Source organism: Colobus angolensis, unplaced genomic scaffold (genome assembly GCF_000951035.1).
Source record: "Colobus angolensis palliatus isolate OR3802 unplaced genomic scaffold, Cang.pa_1.0 Scaffold166, whole genome shotgun sequence".
In the NCBI taxonomy this organism is placed as follows: Eukaryota; Metazoa; Chordata; class Mammalia; order Primates; family Cercopithecidae; genus Colobus; species Colobus angolensis.
In genome coordinates this window covers 1,239,397-1,266,755 of record NW_012114777.1, presented here as the reverse complement: position 1 = coordinate 1,266,755, position 27,359 = coordinate 1,239,397, and the positions used below count along the sequence as shown (strand labels likewise).

The following is a 27,359-nucleotide window of genomic DNA, read 5'->3' as shown; positions in this document are numbered from 1 at the left end:
CAGTGTTCAGTGTTATAGATAGAGCTCATTTTCTGGAGAGATCAGGTTGATCTAGCTCTCGGAAGGGGCCATGTTATCTTGAGCTCATGGTGGTTGCATATGAAGTTTCTTCTTCCTGGAATCTCTTTGCTGACTTTGCAACCTGGCTGCCATCCCTCCCATTTCAACTCACAGAGCATTTCCTTTAGGAAGCTTTCCCTGACCACCTCCTTTTCCTCTTGCCTGAATTACATGTCTTTTCTTAGATCCTGTGGGTCCTCTGTCATCGAGTCTTTACACATCTTTGCCACAAGAATATGAACAGAGTTAGAGCTGAATTTTGTCTGGGTGATGGAAAATTAATGCTCAATAAATATTTGTTGAGTGAATTAATGGACAGGCAAACCTATTTGGGAATAGTATTCACATTTGAGTTTATTACTCTATATATGATAAAGAATAAAAGTGTATTTTTTTCTACTCTTCTTTAATGGAGAGATTTTGATGACTTGAAGCAGTTCTGGAATGGTAAAACAATGTTGTTGCTTTTATATTTCAACAGGAAATATGGGATGTATAAAATCAAAAGGGAAAGACAGCTTGAATGACGATGGAGTAGATTTGAAGACTCAACCAGTACGTAATACTGAAAGAACTATTTATGTGAGAGATCCAACGTCCAATAAACAGCAAAGGCCAGTAAGTAGATAGTCTCAGGGGAGAATTCCCACAGCAAGATCAAAGCATGGCTGCATAATTTAAACACCAATCTGTAATGTGTGCATGCAGAAAAATCCCACTGATTAATTGGTCCTCAAATAATTTTTGATATGCTTTGTAACTTAATCCTTTGAAGAACGTATAAACATTTTAGGGATAACTAGGCCACTCATTGTGCAGTAAAGGGGCCTTTGGTCACATTCTTATGTGTGAAGAAAGCCATCTTTCAAATTACTGGTGCAAAGACCCCACTATATATATATAGGTTTGTGTGACTCAAGATGTGTAGTGAGAGGCCGGGCGTGGTGTCTCACGCTTGTAATCCCAGCACTTTGGGAGGCTGAGGCAGGCAGATCACTAGATTAGGAGTTTGAGACCATCCTGGCCAACACAGTGAAACCCCGTCTCTACTGAAAATACAAAAATTAGCTGTACATGGTGGCAGGCATCTGTAATCTCAGCTACTCGGGAGGTTGAGGCAGGAGAATCGCTTGAACATGGGAGGCGGAGGTTGCAGTGAGCCAAGATAATAGCGCCACTGCACTCCAGCCTGGGTGACAGAACAAGACTCTGTCTCAAAAGAAAAAAAAAAAAGATATGTAGTGAGATTAGCTCAGTGGTTTAGAAGCAAAAGGAAATGCGGGATGCAAGTCAGAAACTAAAATAGGAACTAATGTGTCTTTTGTTGTATCATACATTATCCTGTCTTGTCATTTCTTCAATTAATTCAAAATAGTACAGATCCTGAAGTTGTCATCTTTTATTTTAGTGAATTAAAATATTAAGGAAAAACACCTCTAATTCTGTCCCCTAACCTTAGAGAAATAGCTGGACTAGAAATATTTTATGAGTGATGTGCTATTTGGTGTATTTTGGAAATACTTGGCAAAGAAAGAACTAATATCGCATTTTATGGAAAGGAAGAACAGAACTTTGAACAACTATAACCTGAAATCTACTTCATTTCAAAGCTTATATCCTTTATATATGTATTCTCTCACTCTATACATGTGTATCGCCCATAGCCTGCTTCTATGGAATTCTGTAGCATTTAAGCTGGAAACAGCTTATTCTAGATTAGCCCAAATGCCATTATTAAGAATTTTTGGGCCAGGTGCGGTGGTTCATGCCTGTACTTTGGGAGGTCACGAGGTCAGGAGTTTGAGACCAGCCTGGCCAACATGGTGAAACCTCGACTCTACTAAAAGTACAAAAATTAGCCAGGTGTGGTGGTGCGCGCCTGTAGTCCTGGCTACTCAGGGGACTGAGGCGGAAGAGTCGCTTGAAGCTGGAAGGCAGAGGTTGCAGTGAGCTGAGATCGCAACACTGCACTCCAGCCTGGGTGACAGAGTGAGACTCTGTCTTTAAAAAAAAAAAAAAAAAAAGCGTTTTTATAGTTTCTGTAGTCTGACATGTATTTAAATGCTTGGGTGTTTTAGAAATATATTCCCATTATCAAGGCTTTCTGCCTGCCCTCCCCTCACTGTGTCCCCATTATCTTGAAGGTAGGAAGTATCTTTCATGTATCAAAGTCACATGTCATTGTTGAGACGAAGAAATCAACATCGGTCTTCTTAAGAAATGGAGACAGGCCAGGCACAGTCGCTCATGCTGTAATCCCAACACTTTGGGAGGCTGAGGTGGATGGATGACACGAGGTCAGGAGTTTGAGACCAGCCTGGCCAACATGGTGAAACCTCGACTCTACTAAAAGTACAAAAATTAGCCAGGTGTGGTGGTGCGCGCCTGTAGTCCTGGCTACTCAGGAGGATGAGGCAGGAGAATCGCTTGAACCCTGGAGGCAGAGGTTGCAGTGAGCCAAGATTGCACCACTGCACTCCAGCCTGTGCTACAGAGCGAGAGTCTCCAAAAAAAAAAAAAAAAAGAAGTGGAGATAAAGAGTGGATGTATCATGCTATTAAGTTATCATACATGATGTTTCTGGATAAATTAGCATTGTAATTTTATGTATAGAAAATATATGTACTTAAAGTGTATAAGAATAATACATTTAATTGTGTGACAAATATAAATATAAAATTTAAAAACTTATTACAGGCAGTGAAAAAAGATTACATAAGTATGTACAGATATCGAACCATATAATATATAAATATGACTAATAGTAAAATAAGAGAAATTAGAGTCACAAATAGTTTTCTCATAGACATCAGAGTTCTCAAAAAAGGATCTGATTTTTCTCATACCGTATGCCATAGATTTTATATGTTTTAAAACACAAGTTTTTTCGTTTTGCCTCTATTTATTTATTTATTTAGAGGCAGAGATTTGCTCTTGTTGCCCAGGCTGGAGTACAATGGCGCCATCTCAGCTCACTGCAACCTCCTCCTGAGTTCAAGCAATTCTCCTGCCTCAGCCTCCCGAGTAGCTGGGAGTACAGGCATGCGCCACCACACCTGGCTAATTTTTGTGTTTTTAGTAGAGACAGGGTTTCACCATGTTGGCCGGGCTGGTCTTGAGCTCCTGACCTCAGGTGATCTACCCGCCTCGGCCTCCCAAAGTGTTGGGATTACAGGCGTGAGCCACCACACCGAGCCTGTTTTTTGTTTTTAAATGAACAAAGATGTCCTTTATTCAGAAAAGTCAAGGAGAATAGTGTACAAACCCATGCACCATTTTTTCCTCTTGTTCAAAGTAAAGGGGATTAAAAATCAAGTTTGAAAGCAGAAGTAGTAACCGTGCTTGAAGCCTTTCAATTCCCTCCTGTATACCATAAGTACTTCAGTTTTTCCCTTCTGTGCTCACAGATGCCCTCGCCTCATGAGCCAGTTAGCTTGGCCTTATTCCATGGCCATAACCAACACTCTCAGCCCTGGCCAGATATGCCAAACTGCATGCTATGGATTGATTAAAAAGGGAATCTGATGAGAAGGTGAGGTAGAGTTGATGCAAATTCAACAAAATTCTAGAAAAAGCCATTTTAAGGAAAAATCTAGAGCAGTAGTATATGTGTTGCATATATGTGTTTTGGTCTTATAAAAAGCATATTAAAATGTTTGCAAGTTAAGGGCTTTTTGATATTTGAAAAATCAGCTTGTTGCTTTTAAAATGATGTAATTAATTTCTAGTTTTCTAGTTATTTCCTCTAAATCACATAAAATAGGTCATATATCCAAATTATGCAAATCTGAATGACTAAAAAATCAACATAAAACTTCCTGACATAAATATTTGAAGGATAGTATGCAGCCATGGGTTTTTCTGGTACCACAATGTAGTAATTTTCCATGCCTCACTGAACTGGAGATTTTATGGGCTTTCATCAGAAATTTAAATTTCAGTACAAACTGTTTTGGTCCCATTCTATGAAGCCACTTTAATCAAAGAGAAACAGAAAAGTTACATGGCTTGTGGTATAGGCCTCTAACAGCATCTATCTTACAAGAGGCCCAAAGGCCTCACACAGCCTCACGCGGCACTGTGAGAAAAAGGAATTTGATTTTAAAGGTAATTGAGGTGGACTTTTGTGCCACCAAATCCTTTCCAATAACTCACCTCCCCACTGAAATAACAGGGGATGCCATCTGTCCCTGCGATGGAGTCAGGGTCAGCCCAAGAAAGCCTGGATGGGATGGGACTTGCTCTCAGCCTCCAGGGACAGAGCCCTGACCATGCAATTTTATACAGCTGGGGAAGCCTTGGATGGGCAGTCCCGGGCTGGGACGGCAACTCCACCAAGTCACCAGGGTCCCGCCACTTCCGTCTCCATCCTCCTGCCGCTGATGTTTGGTTTCTATTTGGACTCCAGCCTTCACTTATTTCTAGGGGGAGAGAAAGAGGCAAGGGAAAAGGGGAGCTGACAGCAAAGCCCTGCCCAGCTGATCTGCGGACCAAAACTCCCTCCACCTTCTGCCCAGGGCTAGAGAGTTTGGAAGCACAATCATTGAGCTGGGCAAATTGCCACCCCAAATAATATTAGGGTTCTGTCACCAAATAAGAGGAGGAGCTAGGATGAGGTGAGCACCTAGCAGCCCCTGCCCAGAACCTTGCTCCCTTCCTGCCACCCAGAGCAAGTGGTAAAGAGCCCTGTCACTGGCCGAGCAGGGCAGGATGCACCTCGACAGGTTTTTCCCTCTGTGCTCCTGTTCTTTCTAACTTAATAAATGAGCCCATCCTAACAGTATCTGCTACTGTTACAAAAATCATATATACAACATGAATGTGAGTAAGAAAAGCTAACCAGTGTTTTTTTTTTTTTCTAACAAATATTCTCTCATAGGTTCCAGAATCTCAGCTTTTACCTGGACAGAGGTTTCAAGCTAAAGGTATGGTTTCATAGCAACATAGTTAAACTTTTTTTCTTTACTATTAGAGCTTCTATAAAGTGATTGTCCTAAATGTTTTATTTTTTTATTGTGGGGCATATATAACATAGAAATTTACCCTCATAACTATTTTTAAGTATACATTTCTGCGGCATTTTGTACATTCACATTGTTGTACAACCAGTACCACCCTCCATCTCCAGAACACATCTTCTCAAACTGAAACTCCATACTCATTAAACAATAAGTCCCCACTGCCTCCTCTCCCAGCCGCTGGCAACCTCCGCTCTTTGTGTCTTTATGAATTTCACTACTCTAGGTACCTCCTAGAAGTGGAATCATACAGTAATTGACCTTTTGTGTTTGGATTATTTCACTTAGTGTGTTCTCAAGGCTCATCCATGCTGTAGAAAGTGTTAAAGTTTATTTCCTTCTAAGGGTGAATATTTCCTTGTAAGTATATGCCCTGGCCAGGTGCGGTGGCTCACACCTGTAATCCCAGCACTTTGGGAGTCCAAGGCAGGTGGATCATCTGTGGTCAGGAGTTTGAGACCAGCCTGGTCAACATGGTGAAACCCCATCTCTACTAAAAACACAAAAAATTAGCCGGGTGTGGTAGTGGACACCTGTAATCCCAGCTACTGAGGAGGCTGAGGCAGGAGAATCGCTTGAACCCGGGAGGTGGAGGTTGCAGTGAACTGAGATTGCACCATTGCACTCCAGCTTGGGTGACAAGACTGAGATTCCATCTCCAAAAAAAAAAAAAAAGCGCCATGATGTTTATCCATTCCTCCATCAACGGACGTTTGCATTATTTCCACATCTTGGCTATTTGAAATAATCCTGCTGTGAACATGGGTGTTATCATTTCTTAAATATGGAGTTATATTATAGTTTTAGTTTTAAGTGATTTGCAATAACAAATACTGGACACAGTGTATACAGCAAGCTACTCTATGTGGGTGTGCAGACCCTGAGCCCACTAGGCAGGAAGCACATGTCCTTCTTCCAGTCGCCCCTCTCTTAGTGCTTCCTCTCATCCTTTGTGCCCCATGAGGTTTGTTAAAATGCTTCTGCTGATGGATTCCTACAGATGTTCTCTTATGTTCATCTTTAGATCCAGAGGAACAAGGAGACATTGTGGTAGCCTTGTACCCGTATGATGGCATCCACCCGGACGACTTGTCTTTCAAGAAAGGAGAGAAGATGAAAGTCCTGGAGGAGTAAGTGCTCTCAAGCATGCCATGGCTGCTCCTTTCCTCAGGCCACTGAGCCCTGCAGGCTGTCCTCTTGTCTTGCTTCTGGTGCTACAGCCATAGCCTAGCTCCCTTCCTATAATGGGCATGAGGCCTCCTTGCTATCCACAAGGAGTGGGCAGTGGAAGGAATAGAGCCAAAGAGATTTTCCTTTTAAGTCCGTCTGTGAGCACTCTGCAGGGGGTTTCCCTTTGAAGACAGATGCTGGTTTTTCTTTAAAACAATTTTTTTTTTTAGATGGGATCTCTCTCTGTCATCCAGACTAGAATGCAGTGGCATGATCATAGCTCACTGCAGCCTTGAACTCCTAGGCTCAAGCAATCCTCTCACCTCAGCCTCCTGAGAAGCTAGGACTACAGGCATGTGCCACCATGCCTGGCTAATTTTTAAAATTTTTGTAGAGATGGGATCTTGATATGTTGCCCAGGCTGGTCTTGAACTCCTGCTGTCAAGCAATTCTCCCGCCTTGGCCTCCCAAAGTGCTGGGATTACAGGTGTGATCCACCACACCTAGCCTGGTTTCTTTCTTTATCCACTCTTGCCACCTTAAGAAATCTGGGTCTGTGTGGCCCATGCGTGATATTTGAAATGGCACTTTTCTTTTGTTATATTACTCATGTTTTGACTGGGTTCATGGGCCCAGCCAAGTTTGACTTCTAAGGATGCTGAGCTACAGCAGCCGTGTTGGAAAATTCTCGACTCAGCAGCCGCCATGCTTTTGTGAGGATGCCTGAGTGTCATCATCTCCTCGACCCCCTCTTGCTGACTCAGACATGTGGCAGTGTCAGACCCTAGGCATGCAGGACAGTGCTCAGAATAAGAAACTCCAGTTGCTTTAATTCTAGCTTGTTTTTCTTACTAATCTTGCATTAAATGTCATTATGACCTGCCAAATAGGATTTGGGGGGGAGACCCCCTTATTAAGGTCAAGGTGTTCCATGGTTGACAGCAATGTTGCTTATGGGTTGAACATGAACTTAAGCCTGATCCTGGCCCTGCCACTTGATAACTGTATGACCTTGACAAGACCCTTAAACTTTTGTACCTTGGTTTCTTTACTTATAAAATGGGAATGACAGTACCTAGATCATGGGGTTGATGTGAGCATGATACATGTGTATAAACATAACATAAGCAAAGAGGAGGCAGAGTTCAGTATTAGTTCTAGTTGTCTTCATGCCTTCCAGACAAAGATCCTGTCTGTGTGTGGAATTTATAAAGGAATGCAGTTAAGGCTCAAAGGGACCCATTCCTTCCCCCATTACTGGCTTACCTGCTTGCTTCTTCCAGTGCTGGTTCCTTCCTCCTCCCTGGCTCCATGTCTGCCTTTCTGCTGAGGACTCAAGCATGGTGATGAGGCTCACTTGCTTGGAATTGTCTTATGGTTTTCTTTTTTTCATGGTGTCCATATCTATGATAACTAGATGTTTGAACAAAGGAGCTTATAATGCATGAACTATGGACCAGTATTCCCTTGACTCTCATTTCTATAAGGCTTTGAAAGCATTTCTTAGGTATCCTGGGGCAAGTTACAAACCTTTTGCTTCTGTGAGATGGGAGCCATTTGTACCAACTCTTCTTTGTGCACCCCTGATCACAGTGATGCATGCTTTAGTTGTAAGTCTGTTTTCCTTTGCTTCTGTCTCTAAACATATTTTAATTCCATCACGAAGAGTGAATTTTCCCACTGGATTCTGGGGTTTCAGAGATGTTCTCCACCCACCTTCACCCTCCTAAACAAATATCTTGAGACAATTGCTATTGTAGCTGTTGAGTCTTGGATTTTTTCCTTTTTCCTTTTTTCCTTTTATTTTTAGTTGACATGGAATAATTATATGCAGCCATGGAATACAGAGTGATATTTTGATACATGTATGCAGTGTATACGGATCAAATCAGCATAATTAGCATATCCATCACCTTGAACATTTATTATTTCTTTGTGTTGTGAACATTCAAAACCTTCACTCCTGGCTTCTTTTCTTTCTCTCTCTCTCTCTTTGATAGCTTTATTGAGAATTCACAATACCACACAATTCACCCATTTAAAGTGTACAATTCAGTGATTTTTTTTAGTGTAGTCACAGAATTGTGCAACTATCACCACAATCCATTGTAGAACATTTTAAATACCCCAAAAGGAAACCCTGGACTCCTTAGCTGTCACCTCCACTCTCCCATTCTCTCCAGCCCTAGGAAACTACAAATCTACTTTTTATCTCTGAAGACTGACCTATTCTGGATATTTCACATACATGGAATCATACAATATGTGGTCCTTCATGGCTGCCTTCTTTTATTTAGCATAATGTTTTCAAAGTTCGTCCCTGTTGTAGCATCTCTCAGCACTCCATTCCTTTCACTGCTGAGTAATACTCCACTGGACAGATATTCCAGATTTTGTCCATTCATCAGTTGATAGGCATTTTGGTTGTTTCTACTTTTTGCTTTTACAAATAATGATGCTTTGAACATTCATGTACAAGTTTTTGTGTGGATGTTATGGTTTCATCTTTCTTGGGTATAGGTCAAGGAGTGTAATTGTAGGGTCCTGTGGTAACTCTATGTTTTCTTTATTTTTAATTTTTTAATTGATACGTAGTATCTGTACATAAATACATATTTATGGGATATCTGTGATATTTTGATACATGCATGGAATATGTAATCTTCTTGCTTCTTTTTGTTGTGTATTTCTATTCTAGGCATGGAGAATGGTGGAAAGCAAAGTCCCTTTTAACAAAAAAAGAAGGCTTCATCCCCAGCAACTATGTGGCCAAATTCAACACCTTAGAAACAGAAGAGTGAGTCCTCATGTGTTGTCATCTTGGAGGCTTTGTTTGCCACATTGGATTTCTTGTTAATATTCTTCACCTTTTTCTTGCTCTGGAACATAATATGCACGAAATGTTGAAATGTCTTCACAGGTGGTTTTTCAAGGATATAACCAGGAAGGATGCAGAAAGGCAGCTTTTGGCACCAGGAAATAGTGCTGGAGCTTTCCTTATTAGAGAAAGTGAAACGTTAAAAGGTAGGAAATGGTTCAAGGCCTCTTTTAAAACACTATTTAGGAAATTATTTTTAGAAACTATTCTAGAATTACTCAAGGGGAAAAAAGGATATAGTATGCTCTGGTAGTAAAAGTTTTATAGTTTGATAAAAAATAACAAACTTCAATGATTCGTTGTGCTACTAAAAGTAATATAGTTGAGTGTGGTGGCTCACACCTGTAATCCTAACATTTTGGGAGGCTGAGGCAAGAGGATCACTTGAGTCCAGTAGTTGGAGACCAGCCTGGGCAACATAGCAAGACCCCATCTCTACAAGAAATAAAAAACTAGTCAGGCCTGGCAGCGCATGCCTATAGTCCCAGCTACTCTGGAGGCTGAGGTAGGAAGATCACCTGAACCCAGGGAAGGTAGGCTGCAGTGAGCTGTGATCATGCCACTGCACTCCTAGCTAGCCTGAGTGACAGAGTGAGGCACTGTCTCAAAAAAAAAGAAAAGAAAAAAGTACGGCAGAAAGCACACATGATTGTGGCCAGTTCTTACCATGCTTTGTTTGCTGAGGCTTTTGCATTATTATTTAGAAGAAATCCTGACATTTTAAGACAAAGAAAATTAGGCTGGGCATGGTGGCTCAGGCCTGTAATCCCAATGCTTTGGGAGGCTGAGACATGAGAATCACTTGAACCCAGCAGTTTCATACCAGCCTGGGCAACATAGCAAGAGCCTGTCTCTATAAGAAATTAAAAAATTAGCCAGGTGTGGTGGTGCATGATTGTAGTCTCAGCTACTTCGGAGGTTGGGGTAGAAAGATCGTTTGAGCCCAGGAGGTCAAGGTAGCAGTAAGCTATGATTGTGCCGCTGTACTCCAGCCTGGGTGACAGTGCAAGAACCTGTTAAAAAAAAAAAAAAAAAAGAAAAAGAAAATCAAAGTAACTTAAAAAATTTTCAATGTAGCTAAATAATAATTTTTAAAAATTATCATGAAGAAAGAAAATGGTATGTTGGCAAACTACACAGCAAACAAAACGTGGCTTCATTTGTCAAGTAGAATTTTTATAGGACTTTTAAAATTGTGCATTTTATACAAACTTCATATATATATATTTTGCATATTTTTATCACAAAATGTGTACTGCAGTTGTTGTATAATGCAAATCTTGTTTGTGAGATATAAACATTTACTTATACCTTCCCCCCCATAGGAAGCTTCTCTCTGTCTGTCAGAGACTTTGACCCTGTGCATGGGGATGTTATTAAGCACTACAAAATTAGAAGTCTGGATAATGGGGGCTATTACATCTCTCCACGAATCACTTTTCCCTGTATCAGCGACATGATTAAACATTACCAAAGTAAGTAAAAACTGAACGTTCAACAAGACAAAATATATTTGTTATGACATGTATAAGACGTCACACACTATTTTTATATTAAAACATTTTAGGCATCATATTTCTCTTAGATACAGTTGTAGGTCATATTCTATAAATGATTCTAAATTCATCTATAGTTAGGCCAGGCACTATAATTACAGGCTCACGCCTGTAATCCCAGCACTTTGGGAGGCCAAGGCAGGTGGATCACTTGAGGTCAGGAGTTGAGACCAGCCTGGCCAACGTGGTGATACCGCATCTCTACCAGAAAAAAAAAAATTAGCCAGGCATAGTGGTATGTGCCTGTAGTCCCAGCTACTCGGGAGGCTGAGGCAAGAGAATCACTTGAACACAGGAGGCAGAGATTGCAGTGAGCTGAAATCACCCCACTGCACTTCAGCCTGGGTGACAGAGCAAGACTCTGTTTCAAAAAACAAATAATAAAATAAAGTAATTAATTAATCTGTAGTTAAATACACAAAGTAAGATTTGATCCTTGTGGTCCTCCCAGTCCTTCCCACCTAGTAGTACATGCTGTTTGACATTCAGTGTTCCAAAATTACCAAGAGAAAAATATATGTTATCTTTGCATATATTTTTACAACGCATCTGAATATCTGGAATAGGAATGCAGATTTGCAGATCTGTGTTTGCGTGTGTGTGTGTGTGTATGTAAAAGTAATATATATTCTTGGTAAAGTCAAACAGAAATGACACTACCACTGAAATATTTAGAAGTGGCAGGTCAATGTCCCTGTCTCCAGTGCCACTTTGCAGCCCTGCGAAGCCTGGGCCTGAAACTCTGGGTCCCTTTGCTGTGTGACTGGAGTCAGTTGAGTGGTTGTTGCCCCAGCTCCTTTCTATGACCTGATTGAAGGGAATGCATGTTATAGGTTTGCTTGAGCCCCAAAACATGGAGAGAGCAACGTGCTTCCGATTTTGTAGATTCCTGCCTCCCTCCGCCCTCCCATTCCTGTGTGCATCCTGCACATGCTGAGAGCTTGTGGTGCTCTGGCTCTGTTCTGGGGCCTAGGGTCCAGTGGTGACATGACCTACTCCCCACTATGGTACCCCGTGAAGCTTAATGTAGGCTCAGTAATCTGAAATCACATTTTATTAAGTGTGACAACCTGTCAGCCTGTGGTTGTCTGTTGGCTTTGTTATTTTTGTTCATGTATGTTAGCAGTGCTGATGAATACAATCAAGTATGTTTTAAATGGTTTTTCTTATACAAATTTCAGGCTGGTGGCTCACGCCTATAATCCCAGTACTTTGGGAGGCTGAGGCGGATGCATCACTTGAGGTCAGGAGTTCGTGACCAGCCTGGCCAACGTAGTAAAACTCTGTCTCTACTAAAAAATATAAAAATTAGCTGGGCATAGTGGCAGGCTCCTGTAATCCCAGCAACTTGGGAGGCTGAGGCAGAAGAATTGCTTGAAACCAGGAGGCGGAGGTTGCAGTGAGCTGAGATCGCCCATTGCACTCCAGCCTTGGCGACAAGAGTGAAACTTCATCTCAAAAAAAAGAAAAATAAACAAAAAACCCCACAAATTTCAAAAGTCACAATTATGTGAAGGATGCATTTTAGTTCACAGACTGTGGCAGGTTGGACATTATAAGGCTCCTAGTTGAAACTCTTCTTTATAGACACAGGTGAAGTCCAAAGTATTGCATTTCTTAACCTTAATTTTTCCCTTTCAAATTAGAGCAGCCAGATGGCTTGTGCAGAAGATTGGAGAAGGCTTGTATTAGTCCCAAGCCACAGAAGCCATGGGATAAAGATGCCTGGGAGATCCCCCGGGAGTCCATCAAGTTGGTGAAAAGGCTCGGTGCTGGGCAGTTTGGGGAAGTCTGGATGGGTAAGTGCGTGGCTCGGGGGCCTATGTCCTTCTAGAGATCGTGACAGAAGAAGTAAAGGCTCACGCCAATTTCAATCAGCTTCTGAGCCAGACACTAAGTTATGTCAGAAGCATCATTTATTTTGTTTTCCTGTGTCCATCGGGGTTGAGAACTGGCCTGCAAAATCTATTTACTTCAGCTCTTGCTCTTTCTTGCGACTTAGTAATTCTCTTAATGTTTGTAAGGAGGGGAGTAATGGGTATTTATCTTGATCATCTGCCCATTTCTTCATGAGTCCCTCATCGCCAGATTCTCTGGATGCACAGTTCAAGCGCAAGAAATTTGCTTCCATCTCTGGGAAAGGTTATCTTAGGGCTGGGACCCATTGGCTTAATAGAAAGCCTCAATGTATTATAATTTGAGGGTCACCAAGAAAGTTTCTGAGGTTCTCAAAGTCACATCCTGAATAAATCATTTCTTACCATTAAGTATTGCCTTCTCAGGCTGGCAAGAAGTGCAGCAAGATTATAGCAGTGGCTTTTTCCAGGGGATTCTTTTCATCTACCTACTTTTAAAAAAGTTTTATAGTGGGCTGAGAACAGTGGCTCATGCCTGTAATCCCAGCACTTTGGGAGGCTGAGGCAGGAAGACTGCTTGATCCTAGGAGGCCGGGAACAGCCTGAGCAACATTGGGAGACCCCATCTCTACAAATAAAGTAATTAGCCAGGTGCCATGGTGTGTGCCTGTAGTTCCAGCTACTTGGGAGGCTGAGGTGGGAGGATCACTTGAGCCAAAGAGGTCGAGGCTGTAGTGGACTGAGATGGCACTCCTGCACTCCAGCCTGGGTAACACAGTGAGACCCTGCCTCTAAAAAAATAAATAAATAAATAAATAAATAAATAAATGTTTTCATAGTGAATGTGAATTTCTTTGGTGATAAGAGGTTTTTAGAACAAAAATGCTAAAGCATAACATTCTTTTAATGGTTCTAATGGAATGTGTGGTTATTTCTGGAAAGGGTAACATGTTAGGTCACACACATCTGACTGGGTCACATTTTCTGCGTCAGCTTTGTTGAGTGAAAGCAAATGTGATTTCTAAATGGAGGGGGCAGATGGCTTTTAAACACTCTCCAGCCCCGGCAGAGCAGAAGCTGCAGCTACGTGGGCATGTCACCTCTGCATCCAGGTTTTCCCTCTACAGTCTTGGCCCCTGGGATCACAGCCTTGCTCACTTTCTCCTGTTGGCCCCTCTTGAGCCGAAGTGTCTTTTAAACACGGCACATACTGAGCCAGTCTATCATTAATTCTTACTGCACTGTAAGTCTTTCTGCACATATTTGCAGAATTCAGGTAAACTGTAATTACATGACTTCACATTCTCCGTTTGGATTGGCACGTGTCAGAACTGGTTGGCAGTAGAAATCAGGTCCTCCGTTTCTGTTCCACTCAGCAGATTCATGGGTGTGAGTGCTCACTCTGAATGTTGTCTCTTCCCATGCACACTCTATTGTCTAAGTTGGAACATCTTCCTCCTCATTTCTCTATGTGCTCTTTTTTTAATTAACATGAAATTCACATGACGTAATTAATCATTTAAAATGAACAATTCAGTGACATTTAGTACATTCACAATATTGTGCAGCCACCACCTCCATCTACTTTCAAAATGTTTTCATCATCCCAAAAGGAAACAATGTACCCAATAAACAATCACTCTTCATTTCTCCCACCACTCAGCCCCTGGCAGCCACCATTCTTTCTGTCTCTGTGAATTTAACCACTCTAGGTACCTCGTATAAGTGGAATCATTTATTTGTCCTTTTGTGTCTGGCGTATTTCACCTAGCATAATGTTTTCAAGGTTCATCCATGTTGTAGAACGTATTAGAATTTTCTTGCTTTATGGCTGAGTAATATTCCATTGCATGACTATACCAGAGTTTGTTTATCTACTTATCCATTGGTGGACCTTTCAGTTGTTTTTACCTTTTGACTGTTATGAATAATACTATATGAACGTTCACGTACAAATTATTATGTGGACACATTTTCATTTCTCTTGTGTATAAACCTAGGAGTTCAATTGCTGGGGCATGTGGTAAGCCTCTGTTGAACTTTTTGAAGAACCACAAAACTGTTATCTGCTCATTAAAAAAATGACTTGGCTTCTTTTTTCCTCCGATGATGTTTATATTTGTTTTTTTCCAAATCTACAGAATGGAGCAGGAATGGTGTAATGAATTTTGTATACCCTTCACGTAGATTCACCGGTTGTTAATATTGTCCTAATTTTCTTGTTCTTTTATTTACGTACACATACATAGATGTTATTATTGTCGTTGACCACCTGAGATTAAGTGCAGATGTGACTTGCTGAGTTTTGTGAAGAGTGTTTAAGCACCTAAGCAGTGCTGTATTCTCAGTGCACCTGTCAGGAGGCATAGTATTAGCCGGTCCTATTCTTAATGATATTCTATTTGATTTTGTCTACAGTGATCCACCATCAATTTTATTTAAAGGTTTTAGATCCAAAAGTTTAAATGGATCATTTAAATTTAGTTTCTCTATGGCAACTTTTTACTCCCTTTTGTAATAAATAAATACTCTGTGGGAAGTTTCTTTAAGATTGTGTAAAAAGAACTTTCTCCAAGTGGTTTCAGCACAATCTGCAAATTCTCTTCCCTCTTAGAAGCCGACACTTCTCTATAAAGCTTCAGTCCTTTCTGTCTTCCTCCCTGCTCATTGAACATGTCTGTTGCAACCCCACTGGCTCACATCAAGAACCAGGGACTTCTGCCTTCTCTTCCCGGCTTCCCCGTCTGTTCACTGAGAGTATTGGCAGGAAAACCAGGATCATAATCACAGTTAATTGTGCTCTTAGTCCATCTGTGACTTTGCGTGGGGAGAAGGAGGAGAAGACAGGAGGAAGGGAAAAAAGAGTGTACAGGCTCTACGGGCCCTGCTCTAAGTGCATTTGCATTGACATTCTCACATACTCATTGCTGTAGCACTGCGAATGAGACAGGCGTTTCTGTGATCATTTGATAGACAACATCACTGAGAATCAGATAAGCAACTTACTCAAGGTCATTCAAGGCAGTGAGAGAGCCAGGCTGCTCTGGCATCTGGGAACCCTGGACTCAATTATTTGCTATACTGTTTCTAAGTTAATTTGACTTCCCTAGCCTCAGTTTCCACATCAGTGAAATGGACAAACTCCTATCTTATCAGTTGTTCAAAGGAAGAATGAGATTATGCACCTAGGATGTTTCCCAGAGTCTGACTCCATGTGCCCTATTTTTATTATCGTCACTTTTTTGTATTTGATTTTAGTTATTGGAAGCTGTATTTTGATGCCTTTTCCCCAACTTTAATCATAAAACAGAGCTATAAATAATCCAATTAGACTTTCCTGTGGATATTTGCTGGCAAAGTAATTAACATGTCTGTCATGAAAAGAAATGTAGAGGGAGGTTAACCAGGATGTACTGGTTCACCCTAAATCAGTAGCCCTGCATATAAAGTGATGGCTTGGAATTTTGTTCCAGCCTCTCCTATTCAGCTGTGAAGCCAGGATAAAGCATCAAACTGCATGCTGTTTGCACCTAAGAGATAAGTACAGTGAACCAAGTACATTCAAATCCAACTGCTTGAGTGAATTATTTCTCAGTAACACTGTTTTTAAAGATGCAGTTGTTGGCAAGGCACAGTGACTCACACCTGTAATCCTGGCACTTCGGGAGGCCGAGGCAGGTAGATTGCCTGAGCTCAGAAGTTCGAGACTAGCCTGAACAACATGGTGAAACCTTGTCTCTACCAAAAATACAAAGAAAATTAGTTGAGCATGATGGTGTTGCACCTGTGTTTCCATCTACTCAGGAGGCTGAGGTGGGAGGATCACTTGAGCCTGGGAGGTGGAGGTTGCAGTGAGCTGAGATTGCACCACTGTGCTCCAACCTGGGTGACAGAGTGAAACCCCATTTCAATAAATAAATAAATAAATATGCAGCTGCTGCCAGCCTGGATGCCTGGCATCAAACGTGCTGCTGTCAGCTGTGGTGTCAGTGCATCCGCCAGGGAGTGCCTGGTGAGGCTGGGGGCAAGAAGTCAGGATCTAGGCAGCCTGGCGCGCACACCTCAGCAGACCTGCTTACATCCCCTATTCTGTTGTAAGGTGCGAGTCTGCACTAAAATTGTGCACGTGGAGCTTAAGAACATTGGTCCAGCCGGGCGCGGTGGCTCAAGCCTGTAGTCCCAGCACTTTGGGAGGCCGAGACGGGCGGATCACGAGGTCAGGAGATCGAGACCATCCTGGCTAACACAGTGAAACCCCGTCTCTACTAAAAAATAGAAAAAAATAGCCGGGCGAGGTGGCGGGCGCCTGTAGTCCCAGCTACTCCGGAGGCTGAGGCAGGAGAATGGCGGGAACCCGGGAGGCGGAGCTTGCAGTGAGCCGAGATCCGGCCACTGCACTCCAGCCTGGGCGACAGAGCGAGACTCCGTCTCAGAAAAAAAAAAAAAGAAAAAAAAAAAAATTGGTCCTTTCTGGGATTGGGAAAACCTCCTTGCTTCTAATTCCAGATACACCTAATCCCCCTGTCTATTTCTCTTCCTTTCCTGCACACAACCTTAATTTTAGATAACTTTTGCTTATCATATATCCAGGTAGTGCCTGGGAGAAACAAGTTTAGAAGAGAGGAGAATGGGGTGTTGGAGAGTATGTGATTGTTCTATGCAGATTGTTACTTTTTAGACTGTCTGAAACAGGGTAAAAATCTTGAGAAAATACATCACTTGAATAGATTTGCTCATTCTGTTTTTAAAAATTGTGGTAAAATACACATGACATAAAATTTGCTTTTTAGCGATGTTTAGGTGTACAGTTCAGTAGGTTAAATGCATCTACATTGTTATGCAAACAATCTCCATACTCTCTTTTCATCTGATAAAACTGAAAGACTCTGTACTCTTTAACACCAACTTCCTGATCCCCTCTCCCTCCAGCTTCTAGCAACCACCATGCTACTTTCTGTCTCTATGAATTTGACTACCTTAGGTACCTCAAATAATTAGAATCATACAGTATTTGTCTTTTTGGCTCTGGTTTACTTCACTTAGCGTGTTGTCTCCAAGGTTTATGTTATGTCGTAGCATGTGTCAGAATTTCTTTGCTTTTTAAGGCTGAATGATATTCCTTTATATGCATACGTAACATTTTGTTTATTCATCTGTTGATGGACAATTAGGTTGTTTCTACGTTTTGGCTATTGTGAATATGCCACTGTAAACATGGGTGCACAGATACCTTTCTGAGACCTTATTTTCCATTCCTTTGAGTATAAATCAGTAGTGGAATTGCTGGATCCTGTAATTCTTCTATATTTAAAATTTTGAGGCACTGCCATACTGTTTTCTATATCGGCTACACCATTTTACATTCCCACTGACAGTGTATAAGTGTTCTGTTTCTCCACAGCCTCACCAACAGTTGTTATTTTCTGTTTTGGGGATTTTTTTTGTTGGCTGGTTGGCTATTTTGATAGTTGTCATTTTAATAGATGTGAGATGGTATCTTACTGTGGTTTTGATTTGTGTTTTCCTAATAATTAGTGACCAAGCCTCTTTTCATGTCCTTCCTGGTCATTTCTACAGCTCCTTTGGAGAAACTTATGTTCAAGTCCTTTTCTCACTTTTTAAATTGTGTTTTTTACTTGATTTACTAATAATGTTTTAAATGACAGAGGCAGTAGAGCCTCATCTAAAGTGGGGTTTAATGGATCCTGTCTCAGAGGGATTGCATAACAATTGAAAGAAATTGTGCAGGTTAAGTTCAACTGACAGCATTCAAAGTGCTGTTATTAAATAATATCTTTAGAAAGAAAATGTGTCATATTAGTGCAAAGGCTATACAGTAGAGGAAAGAAATTGCCCAGGATTTCCCCACTAAATAGAAGTTGTATTTTTGCTTTTTAATTTTTTTTATTTTGAGATAATTGTGGATTTACATGTCATTGTACGAAATAATACAAAAAGGATAACATATGTCCACACAGAAACTTGTACATGAGTGTTCATAGTAGCATTATTTGTAATAGCCAAAAAGTACAAACAACCCAAATGTCCATCAGATGATGAATGGGTCAATAAAATATGGTATATTCATACAATGGAGTATTTGGCAATAAAAAAAAATGACCTGGCATGCTTCAACATGGATGCCATGTTGTTTTATGGATGACGTATAATAACACTACGTTAAGTGAAAGAAATCAGTCCCAAAGGAGCACATATTATACCGTTCCATTTATATGCAATGTCCAGAATAGGCAAATCTAGAGTTAGAAAGTAGATGACTGGTTGCCTAGGGCTGGGGGGCTGGGAGTGACTGCTAATGAGCATGGGATTTCTTTTTGGAGTCATGACAACATTCTAAAGCTGATTGTGGTGATGATTGTACAATTCTGAATATGCAAATAACTGATGAACTATATACTTTAAATGGGTAAATGGTAGGTATATGAATTATATTTCAATACAGCGGGCAAATATATAAAAGAAATGATACAGAGAGATCCCATGTACCATTTACCCAGTTTCCCCCAGTAGTAACATCTTGTAAAACTATAGTACAACATCACTACCGGGATATTGGCATTGATCAGTGTTCATTTTTTAATTGTGCTTTTCTTCCAGTCTTTTTTTTTTTTTTTTTGAGACAGAGTCTTGCTCCATCGCCCAGGCTGGAGTGCAGTGGCGCGATCTCGGCTCACTACAAGCCCCGCCTCCTGGGTTCAATGCCATTCTGCTGCTCAGCCTCCCGAGTAGCTGGGACTACATGCACCTGCCACCGCGCCCGGCTAATTTTTTGTATTTTTAGTAGAGACAGGGTTTCACCGTGGTCTCTATCTCCTGACCTCGTGATCCGCCCACCTCGGCCTCCCAAAGTGCTGGAATTACAGGCATGAGCCACTGCGCCCGGCCTTCTTCCAGTCTTATGTTGAATGGAGGAAGGAAGGAAAAGAAGGGAAGGTGAAGAAAAGAAAATAGAAGAGAAAAAACCAGAAAATTTTGACTTGGGATCTTTTGCTTGTAGGGACTGAGTTTGCCTGTCAGTCAGGGAGCTCCTTCTTCACTCCTGAAATAATTTAAATACGTTGAATACACATAGCAGGGGAATATTGGGAATACAACCAAAAGAGTTGTGATTGGTGATTTTATATTACAAACAGGCTGAAGGATACCCCCTCTCCCAATTTTGAGCTGCCAGAATTTAGTTTTCTCTGATCTTTTTTAGTTTCTCAAAAGATAAGCAGGCCAGCTTTTCTCATTGATAGAAAAATAACAATTAAAATTCTATCACTATTAACCAAATAAGTTAATATTTTTATTAAACATAAGGAATTGTTCACGGACAACCCATTTCATTTTATGGTCTGCATTTTTTGGGCCTGAAATGCAGTGAACAAATACTAGGAAGTGACCTGTTCTTTGGGGGAAGGGACTGGGTGGGGATAAAAGAAAGAGGTGTCTCTGCTTCAAGCTGTTTCCTCTTGTTTGTGTGATCCTTGTGACATCTGACTTGGGTGACATGCTTCCTCTGCGGATTGTCCTGTTCCCAGGGAATCAACTAGGCAGCTAGGCTAAGGACGATATTTCCTCTGACTGCTTGGTCTATGAAGAGACCTTGAGGAAGGAAGGAAACTTATTTTAAATTGAATTTTGCTAGATAAATTCTCATTTGAACCAACTGCCTTGAGATTAATCACCAACCCACTTCCAAAATCAACTGCATGCATTTTTTTAAAAACCACTCTCCCTTTTACGGTACATGGGCACTTTTTAGCCAGCCAGTCACAGCTGGTACTAGAGCGCTCTCAAGGTGCTGCACCAGATTTATTTAACTGTGGCAAAGTGGCACTCTACAAGACACTTTTTACTAGCTCAAAAAGATTTTTTTAACATAATTTTTCATCCATATTGACAACCCAAATCTCCATGACTAGGTTAATTTGAACCTTCAAACTACCGGAGAGTATCTTGGAAACCTATGATTTGATCCTTAGCACTGAATAAAAATCATGCCTTTAACAGAGTGATGAAAACCACCCTATTGTTTCAATGTCACGGCCCTAAGAGATCATCTGGGAGCTGCTGCCATTCTTGGACCATGTTTGACACAGCTGCTTTATCTACCACTCAGCTCAAACTCCTTATCAGTATTTAAAATATCTGCAGCAGCAATATTTCCTGATAACTTTCCCCCCAACCTTGGAAAGCGTTTTTTTTTTCCCGTCATCCTTTACTCATACTTTTCTATTGTATAAGAGTCTCCATGAGCTCCATTGTTTTTATGATGGCAAAAGGGAAATGGTTTCGTTTCTTTAACTTTTATTGCTACGTAATGTAACAAGCAAGCAGAAAATGCAAACAAAAATATCTAATTTCACAGATAATTACAAAGCAAAAACTGGTGTGCAGACCTCTGAAAGGAAACTTGCTAGCCCCAGAAACCCCCACCCTCCACCCATCCCCTCCCACCCACACCCTACCTGTCCCCCAAAGACAACAGCTATTCCGACCTTTCTGATGGTTTCCTGACTTTTCTTCTTAATTTTACCACTTTTGTATATGGGGATGTATGTATCCCCCAAAAATATAGCTCAGTTTTGCCTGTTTTTCTACTTTATATGAATGAATTATACCAAATATGCTCTTTTATGTCTTGCCTCTTTTACTCAACGGGTTGGTGAGATGCATCCATGCTTTTGGGTGTGGCTACAGTTCATTCATCTTCATTCCATATGATGTTGGTGAGATGCATCCATGCTTTTTTGTGTGGCTACAGTTCATTGATCTTCATTCCATATCATGTTTGTGAGATGCATCCGTGCTTTTGAGTGTGGCTACAGTTCATTCATCTTCATCCCATGTCGTATTGGTGAGATGTATCCATGCTTTTGGGTGTGGTTACAGTTCATTCATCTTCATGCCATATGGTATTGGTGAGGTACATCTGTGCTTTTGGGTGTGGCTACAATTCATTCATCTTCAGTCCCTATGGTCGGTGAGATGCATCCGTGCTTTTGGGTGTGGCTGTAGTTCATTCATCTTCATCCCATGTCATGTTGGTGAGATGTATCCATGCTTTTGGGTGTGGCTACAGTTCATTCATCTTCATGCCATATGGTGTTGGTGAGGTGCACCTGTGCTTTTGGGTGTGGCTACGGTTCATTCATCTTCATCCCATGTCAATGTTGGTGAGATGCATCTATGGCTATGGTTCATTCATCTTCATTCCATATGGTGTTGGTGAGATGCATCCATGCTTTTGAGTGTGGCTATGGTTTATTCATCTTCATGCTATATTGTGTTGTGCTGCATATGTTTTCAAGATATACCATCGTTTATCCATTTATCTCACCATTTACTGATGAAATTGGAGTTCGTGCTAGTCCATTTTGCTGTGCTAAAGGAATACCTGAGACTGGGTAACTTATAAAGAAAAAGGTTATTTGGCTCACGGTTCTGCAGATTGTACAAGAAACATGGCACCTGTCTCTGCTTCTGGTGAAGCCTCAGGAAGCTTCCATTCAAAAAGAAAGGCAAAACGGGGGAGAATGTCACACAGTGAGAGCAAGAGAGTGACAAAAAGAGGTGCCATGCTTTTTAGACAACCAGCTCTCTTGTGAACTAATAGAGCGAGAACTCACTCTTTACCACGGGGATGCCCCCAAGCCATTCATGAGGGATTCATTCCCATGACCCAAATACCTCCCTCCAGGCCCCACCTCCAACCCTGGGGAACAAATTTCACCATGAGATTTGGAGAGGACAAACATCCAGACTATATCAGAGCTGTTCCCAGTTTGGGCTGCTATGAACAATGTGCTGCATATTTTTGTGCTGGTCCAAGCATGCGTGAGTTTCTCTAGGGTGAGTGGGAGTGGATTTGCTGGATCATAAGGTGTATGAATCCTCAGCTCTTTTAATTTATTGCCAACTTATTTTCCAAAGTGCTGGTCCCAGCTTAGATTCTCACCAGCAATATGCCAGTCCCCATGTCCCCTTTGCCGACTAGCAGAGCTGTACTTAGAGAGATGTGGGCCCCAAGGCAGCACAGGCCGTAAGTGGTTATCCAGAAGGAATTATGCACTCAGCATCCTTCACGGGCACCTTGGATGTTGTCACAGAAGCTCTGCAATTGAATTTCAGTGATGCTCAGCAAAGAACACCGAATGGGGCCTAGGGCAGCTGCTCCAGAGTCCCTCCCAAGGGGCAGGTGCTCAGCAGCACTTGATATTGCCAGACTTTTAAAATGTTTGCTAAGCTTGGCAGTGGTTTCTCATGACTTTATTTGCATTTCTTTGGTTACTAAGAAGATTGAGTACTTTTCACATGTTTATTAGTCATATGAATTTCTTCTTTTGAAATGCCCATCCAAGCCTTTGCCTATTTCTTCTGATTTTTCTTATTGATTTGTGAGAATCCTTTATATATTCTGGATGCCAGTTCCTGGCAGTTATATGTATCATATATTTTATGTATTTTCATATATTTTATATCATGTATTTTCCTGTTGGGATTTGCTATGGATATGCTCATGTAACTTAAGGTTAGAGTTAGGGCTGGGATTAGGGTTAGTGTTTATAAGCTTTAAAAAAATAATAAACCCTTTTTGATTTAAATGTAATATTAAACGTCTTTTGTTGGTGGAATGTACTTTAAAATAACTCTTAAGATCTACAGAAAATACCGTATTTCTTGTAATTATGCATTTAGATGGCAGAACAATTTAATATATTCATAATTCCATTTTTTAGGTAGGTGGTGGCTTTTTAAAAGGACCTAGGATGTTTTTTGTCAGCTTTATGTTACTATCTTCCCCATATGTTCTAACACTTATTTTATACTGCATTCTTCTACTTCTTTTCTTTCTTTTGTTTTAGAGATGGGAGTCTCACTATATTGCCCAGCTTGGTCTTGAACTCCTGGGCTCAAGCGATCCTCCTGCCCCTCAAAGTGCTGAGATTACAGGCATGAGCCACCTTGTCTAGCCTTATTTTTCTATAGAGCACTGCAAGCTCCTAAGTGTTAACCAAAGTGGAGTACAAAATAAAACATTTAATAGAGGAATCAGTCTTCATGACCAGAAGAAACATCACTGGGCAGGTTGGCTGCTAGCTATAAATGAACTTTTTCTTACTTGTTTGAAGGCTTGGAAGGAGATGTATAATACATTTCTTTATTATTTTAAAAAATCTTTTATTAAAAAGTACATACTTGACTGGGCACAGTGGCTCATGCCTACAATCCCAGCACTTTGAGAGACCAAGGTGGGCAGATCAGCTGAAGTTAGGAGTTCGAGACCAGCCTGGCCAACATGGCAAAATCCTGTCTCTCCTAAAAAAAAGAAAGAGAAGAGAAGAGAAAAGAAAAGAAAAGAGTACATACTCCTTGACAAATACAATCAGAATAGAAAAGAACAAGAGAAAGTAGAAGTCACTCCAAATTCTACCAGCCAGGGATAATCACTGCTGTTTTACTCAGCAGGCTTCCAGTCATCTTTCTATGCTATTCACATACAGATACTGTTGCACCCTAAAAAGGGGACCGTCCACTCCACGTCACCTTTCCTTAGGGCAGGTGCTATCCAGCTGTTGTGCACCAGGCAGCAGGAACCTGCAAGGAGATTTGCAGTGGCACCGCCAGCTGCTACTCCCTTCCCCACTTTTTTTTTTCTTTTTCTTTTTCTTTTTTTTAACATTTCAAGAGAAAGGTGGAAACAGAAGAGAGGACAGAAAGGAAGAACATGATTATTAATATTTCTGCTTTGCCAAATTACTGAGAAAAGGCTTTCCCAAGAGAAAGTCAGAGTGAAAGTGCTCAATCCCAGTCCCAGAAGGGTGGTGCCTCAGGGGGACCATACTAAGGAGTCAGTATTGCCCAGAGCGTGTTCCATGTGGTGTAAGAGGCTACTTGAACAAGTGTTCTGAGGTCAAGAAAGTGGAGGAAATGCTGGGGTGAACAAAGGCAGGCTTTTCCCCTGAAGGCCTCCCAGGGCACCTGCTGCATCTCCTGGGTGGGGGAGGAGTGGAGGGAGGGGCTCCCTGTCCTTTCAGTGGGGACTTTTTCACTAATAGTCACCCAAGTCCAGTTGTCTGCAAATTTTGGGAAGTGCTTGTTTGACTCTAGTATATTGTACTTTAAAGATAGTATATGTAAGTAATTTTTATAAAGAACACCTGTTTTAAAGAAAATTTGGTAAATAGTTGAAAGATATGGTAAGCAAAATTAAAATCACTCATAATTGCACCATTGGAAATAACCAGCATTTGGTGTATTTTGGTGTATTTTCTTCCAGACCATTGTTTATATGTGTGTGTCTGTGTATCTATAAAATATGTCTGCATTTTAAAATGGGGATTATAATGTGAGTGTATGCCTGTGTGTGTATGTATATGTGTGTAAGGGATTATAGCATATGTAGAGTTTTGGTTTTTTTTTGGTCTTGAATAAAGAACATTTTATTATTAGAGAAAAATATTAGTCCTTGGCTGGGCGCAGTGGCTCACGCTTGCAATCCCAGCACTTTGGGAGGCCGAGGCTGGCGGATCACTTGAAGTCAAGAGTTTGGGACTAGCCTGGCCAGCATGGTGAAACCCCATCTCTACTAAAAATACAAAAATTAGCCAGATGTGGTGGTGGGCACCTGTAAACCCAGCTACTCGGGAGGCTGAGGCATGAGAATCACTTGAAACCAGGAGGTAGAGGTTACATTGAGCCAAGATCGTGCCGCGGCACTCCAGCCTGGACAACAGACCAAGACTTAGTCTAAAAATAAATAAACCAATAAATAGAGGACAAATATTAGTCCTCATGGTAGAGTGCCAATAAAAATGTTTTTTACTATTATTTCATAGAAATCTTTTGATTTTTGAATAATTTAAACATTTTTTGGTAAAGAAAATTCCTAGATACTTTTCATCTAGCCTCCCTAATTTTATCACTACATAGTGTTTTAACTCAGGCTTTTTCTATCTGTAACTAAATTTTTTGCTAACTCTGCATCTACAAAGTGAAGTTTTAAATTTTTTTTTTTTTTTTAGACGGACTCTCTTTTTTTTTTGAGATGGACTTTTGCACTCTGTCACCCAGGCTGGAGTGCAATGGTACGATCTCAGCTCAATGCAACCTCCACCTCCCTTGTTCAAGTAATTCTCCTGTCTCAGCTTCCTAAGTAGCTGAAATTACAGGCGCCTGCCACCACGCCCAGCTAATTTTTGTTTTTTTAGTAAATATGGGGTTTCACCATTTTGGCCAGGCTGGTTTTGATCTCTTGACCTCAGGTGACCCACCCGCCTCAGCTTCCCAAAGTGCTGGGATTACAGGCATGAGCCACTGCCCCCAGCTAAATTTTCTGTTTTATAAAGCATATCCACCTTCTTTTTTCTTCCTAGGTTACTATAACAACAGCACCAAGGTGGCTGTGAAAACCCTGAAGCCGGGCACTATGTCTGTGCAAGCCTTCCTGGAAGAAGCCAACCTCATGAAGACCCTGCAGCATGATAAGCTCGTGAGGCTGTACGCTGTGGTCACCAGGGAGGAGCCCATTTACATCATCACCGAGTACATGGCCAAGGGTGAGTTCCTCTCACTGCCCAGAGCTTGCAAGGGTTTCAAACTCAAAAAGTAAAATGTGTAATTGTTCAGAGTCACTCAAATAGTTTAATTATCAAACAGTGTACACACTACTGAAAAATCAGGAAATATGGGAAGACAAAGCAGTTTATAAACCTAATCACCGGAAAGTAATCCCATGTCACAGAATTGAAATCTAATCCTCCTGTTTTCTCTGCAGCTACCTGCATGTACCTATTGCCCCAAGAATAGTACCCCATATCTAGTCACCCCCCAATAAATATTTATCAAATGAATTACTATGTATTTCAAAAAGGAATATTTTTTGTCATATGCTTAAAATGTGAGTTCCCAGAATTCTAATACTACAGATTTAGTACAGATTGTTCAGTACCAAATTCCTCTTTCTTTTTGTTTTTGTTTTTTGTTTTCATTTTTGTTTTTGTTTTTTGGAGACGTCTCATACTGTTGCCTGGGCTTGAGTACAGTGGTGCAATCTCTGCTTACTGCAACCTCTGCCTCCCGGGTTCAAGCGATTCTTCTGCCTCAACCTCCCTAGTAGCTAGGACTACAGGCACATGCTGCCATGCCCAGCTAATTTTTTGTATTTTTAGTGGAGATGGGGTTTCACCATGTTGGCCAGGCTGGTCTCGAACTCCTGAGCTCAGGCAATCTGCCCGCCTCGGCCTCCCAGAGTGCTAGGATTACAGGTGTGAGCACCCCGCCTCTTTTTGTTCCTTAGCGTTATCTAATATTCATTTTCCTTTCCAGCATTATCTAAATGTTCAGGGTGTCACTTTTAAATATTAACGTTTTTTAAAACTTGAGGAGGTTAAAGTCCTATGTAATCACAGAATTGCAGGAGAATAGACTTCAAGCAATCAATTTTTCTTCTACTGTGATCACCTTCATATAGAAGACTTCGAATCAACATCCTTCCTCCTGTGTTCCCCTCCAGTTCAGGAAACATACCAATAAACTGCCAAATTATTTTTTTAAAAGTCCTCAGAAGTGATGAAGAAACATAAGCAATGATCCAGGATTAACAATCATCTCATGCACAATGGAGATGACAGTATGATGTCATAGCTGAATAGATTCAAAAGATTGATATTATATTTTCTTATTTAATATCTGTGAGTATTTCAAAATATCAGTCACTCAGAGTCCTTCCAAACAAGGACATTGTTTGTTTGTTTTAGAGATGGAGTCTTGCTCTTCCACCCAGGCTGGAGTGCAGTGGCGCGATCTCGGCTCA

At 41.1% G+C, this 27,359-nt stretch overlaps 1 protein-coding gene across 2 annotated transcripts in view; it reads left to right on the top strand.

The window, feature by feature from the left end:
- Positions 1-536: 536 nt before the first annotated feature.
- Positions 537-27,359, top strand: part of LYN (LYN proto-oncogene, Src family tyrosine kinase) — a 73,408-nt gene continuing 46,585 nt past the window's right edge. Inside the window, exons 1-8 of one of the 2 annotated variants that reach the window (XM_011937573.1) lie at positions 537-615; positions 4,940-4,985; positions 6,103-6,208; positions 8,947-9,045; positions 9,169-9,272; positions 10,452-10,601; positions 12,329-12,481; positions 25,921-26,103. In XM_011937573.1, the coding sequence (XP_011792963.1) occupies positions 547-615; positions 4,940-4,985; positions 6,103-6,208; positions 8,947-9,045; positions 9,169-9,272; positions 10,452-10,601; positions 12,329-12,481; positions 25,921-26,103 (910 nt within the window). In that variant the 5' untranslated portion in view covers positions 537-546. Of the gene's footprint in view, positions 679-4,939; positions 4,986-6,102; positions 6,209-8,946; positions 9,046-9,168; positions 9,273-10,451; positions 10,602-12,328; positions 12,482-25,920; positions 26,104-27,359 lie in introns of both variants that reach the window. The other variant, XM_011937572.1, reaches the window with a different exon arrangement.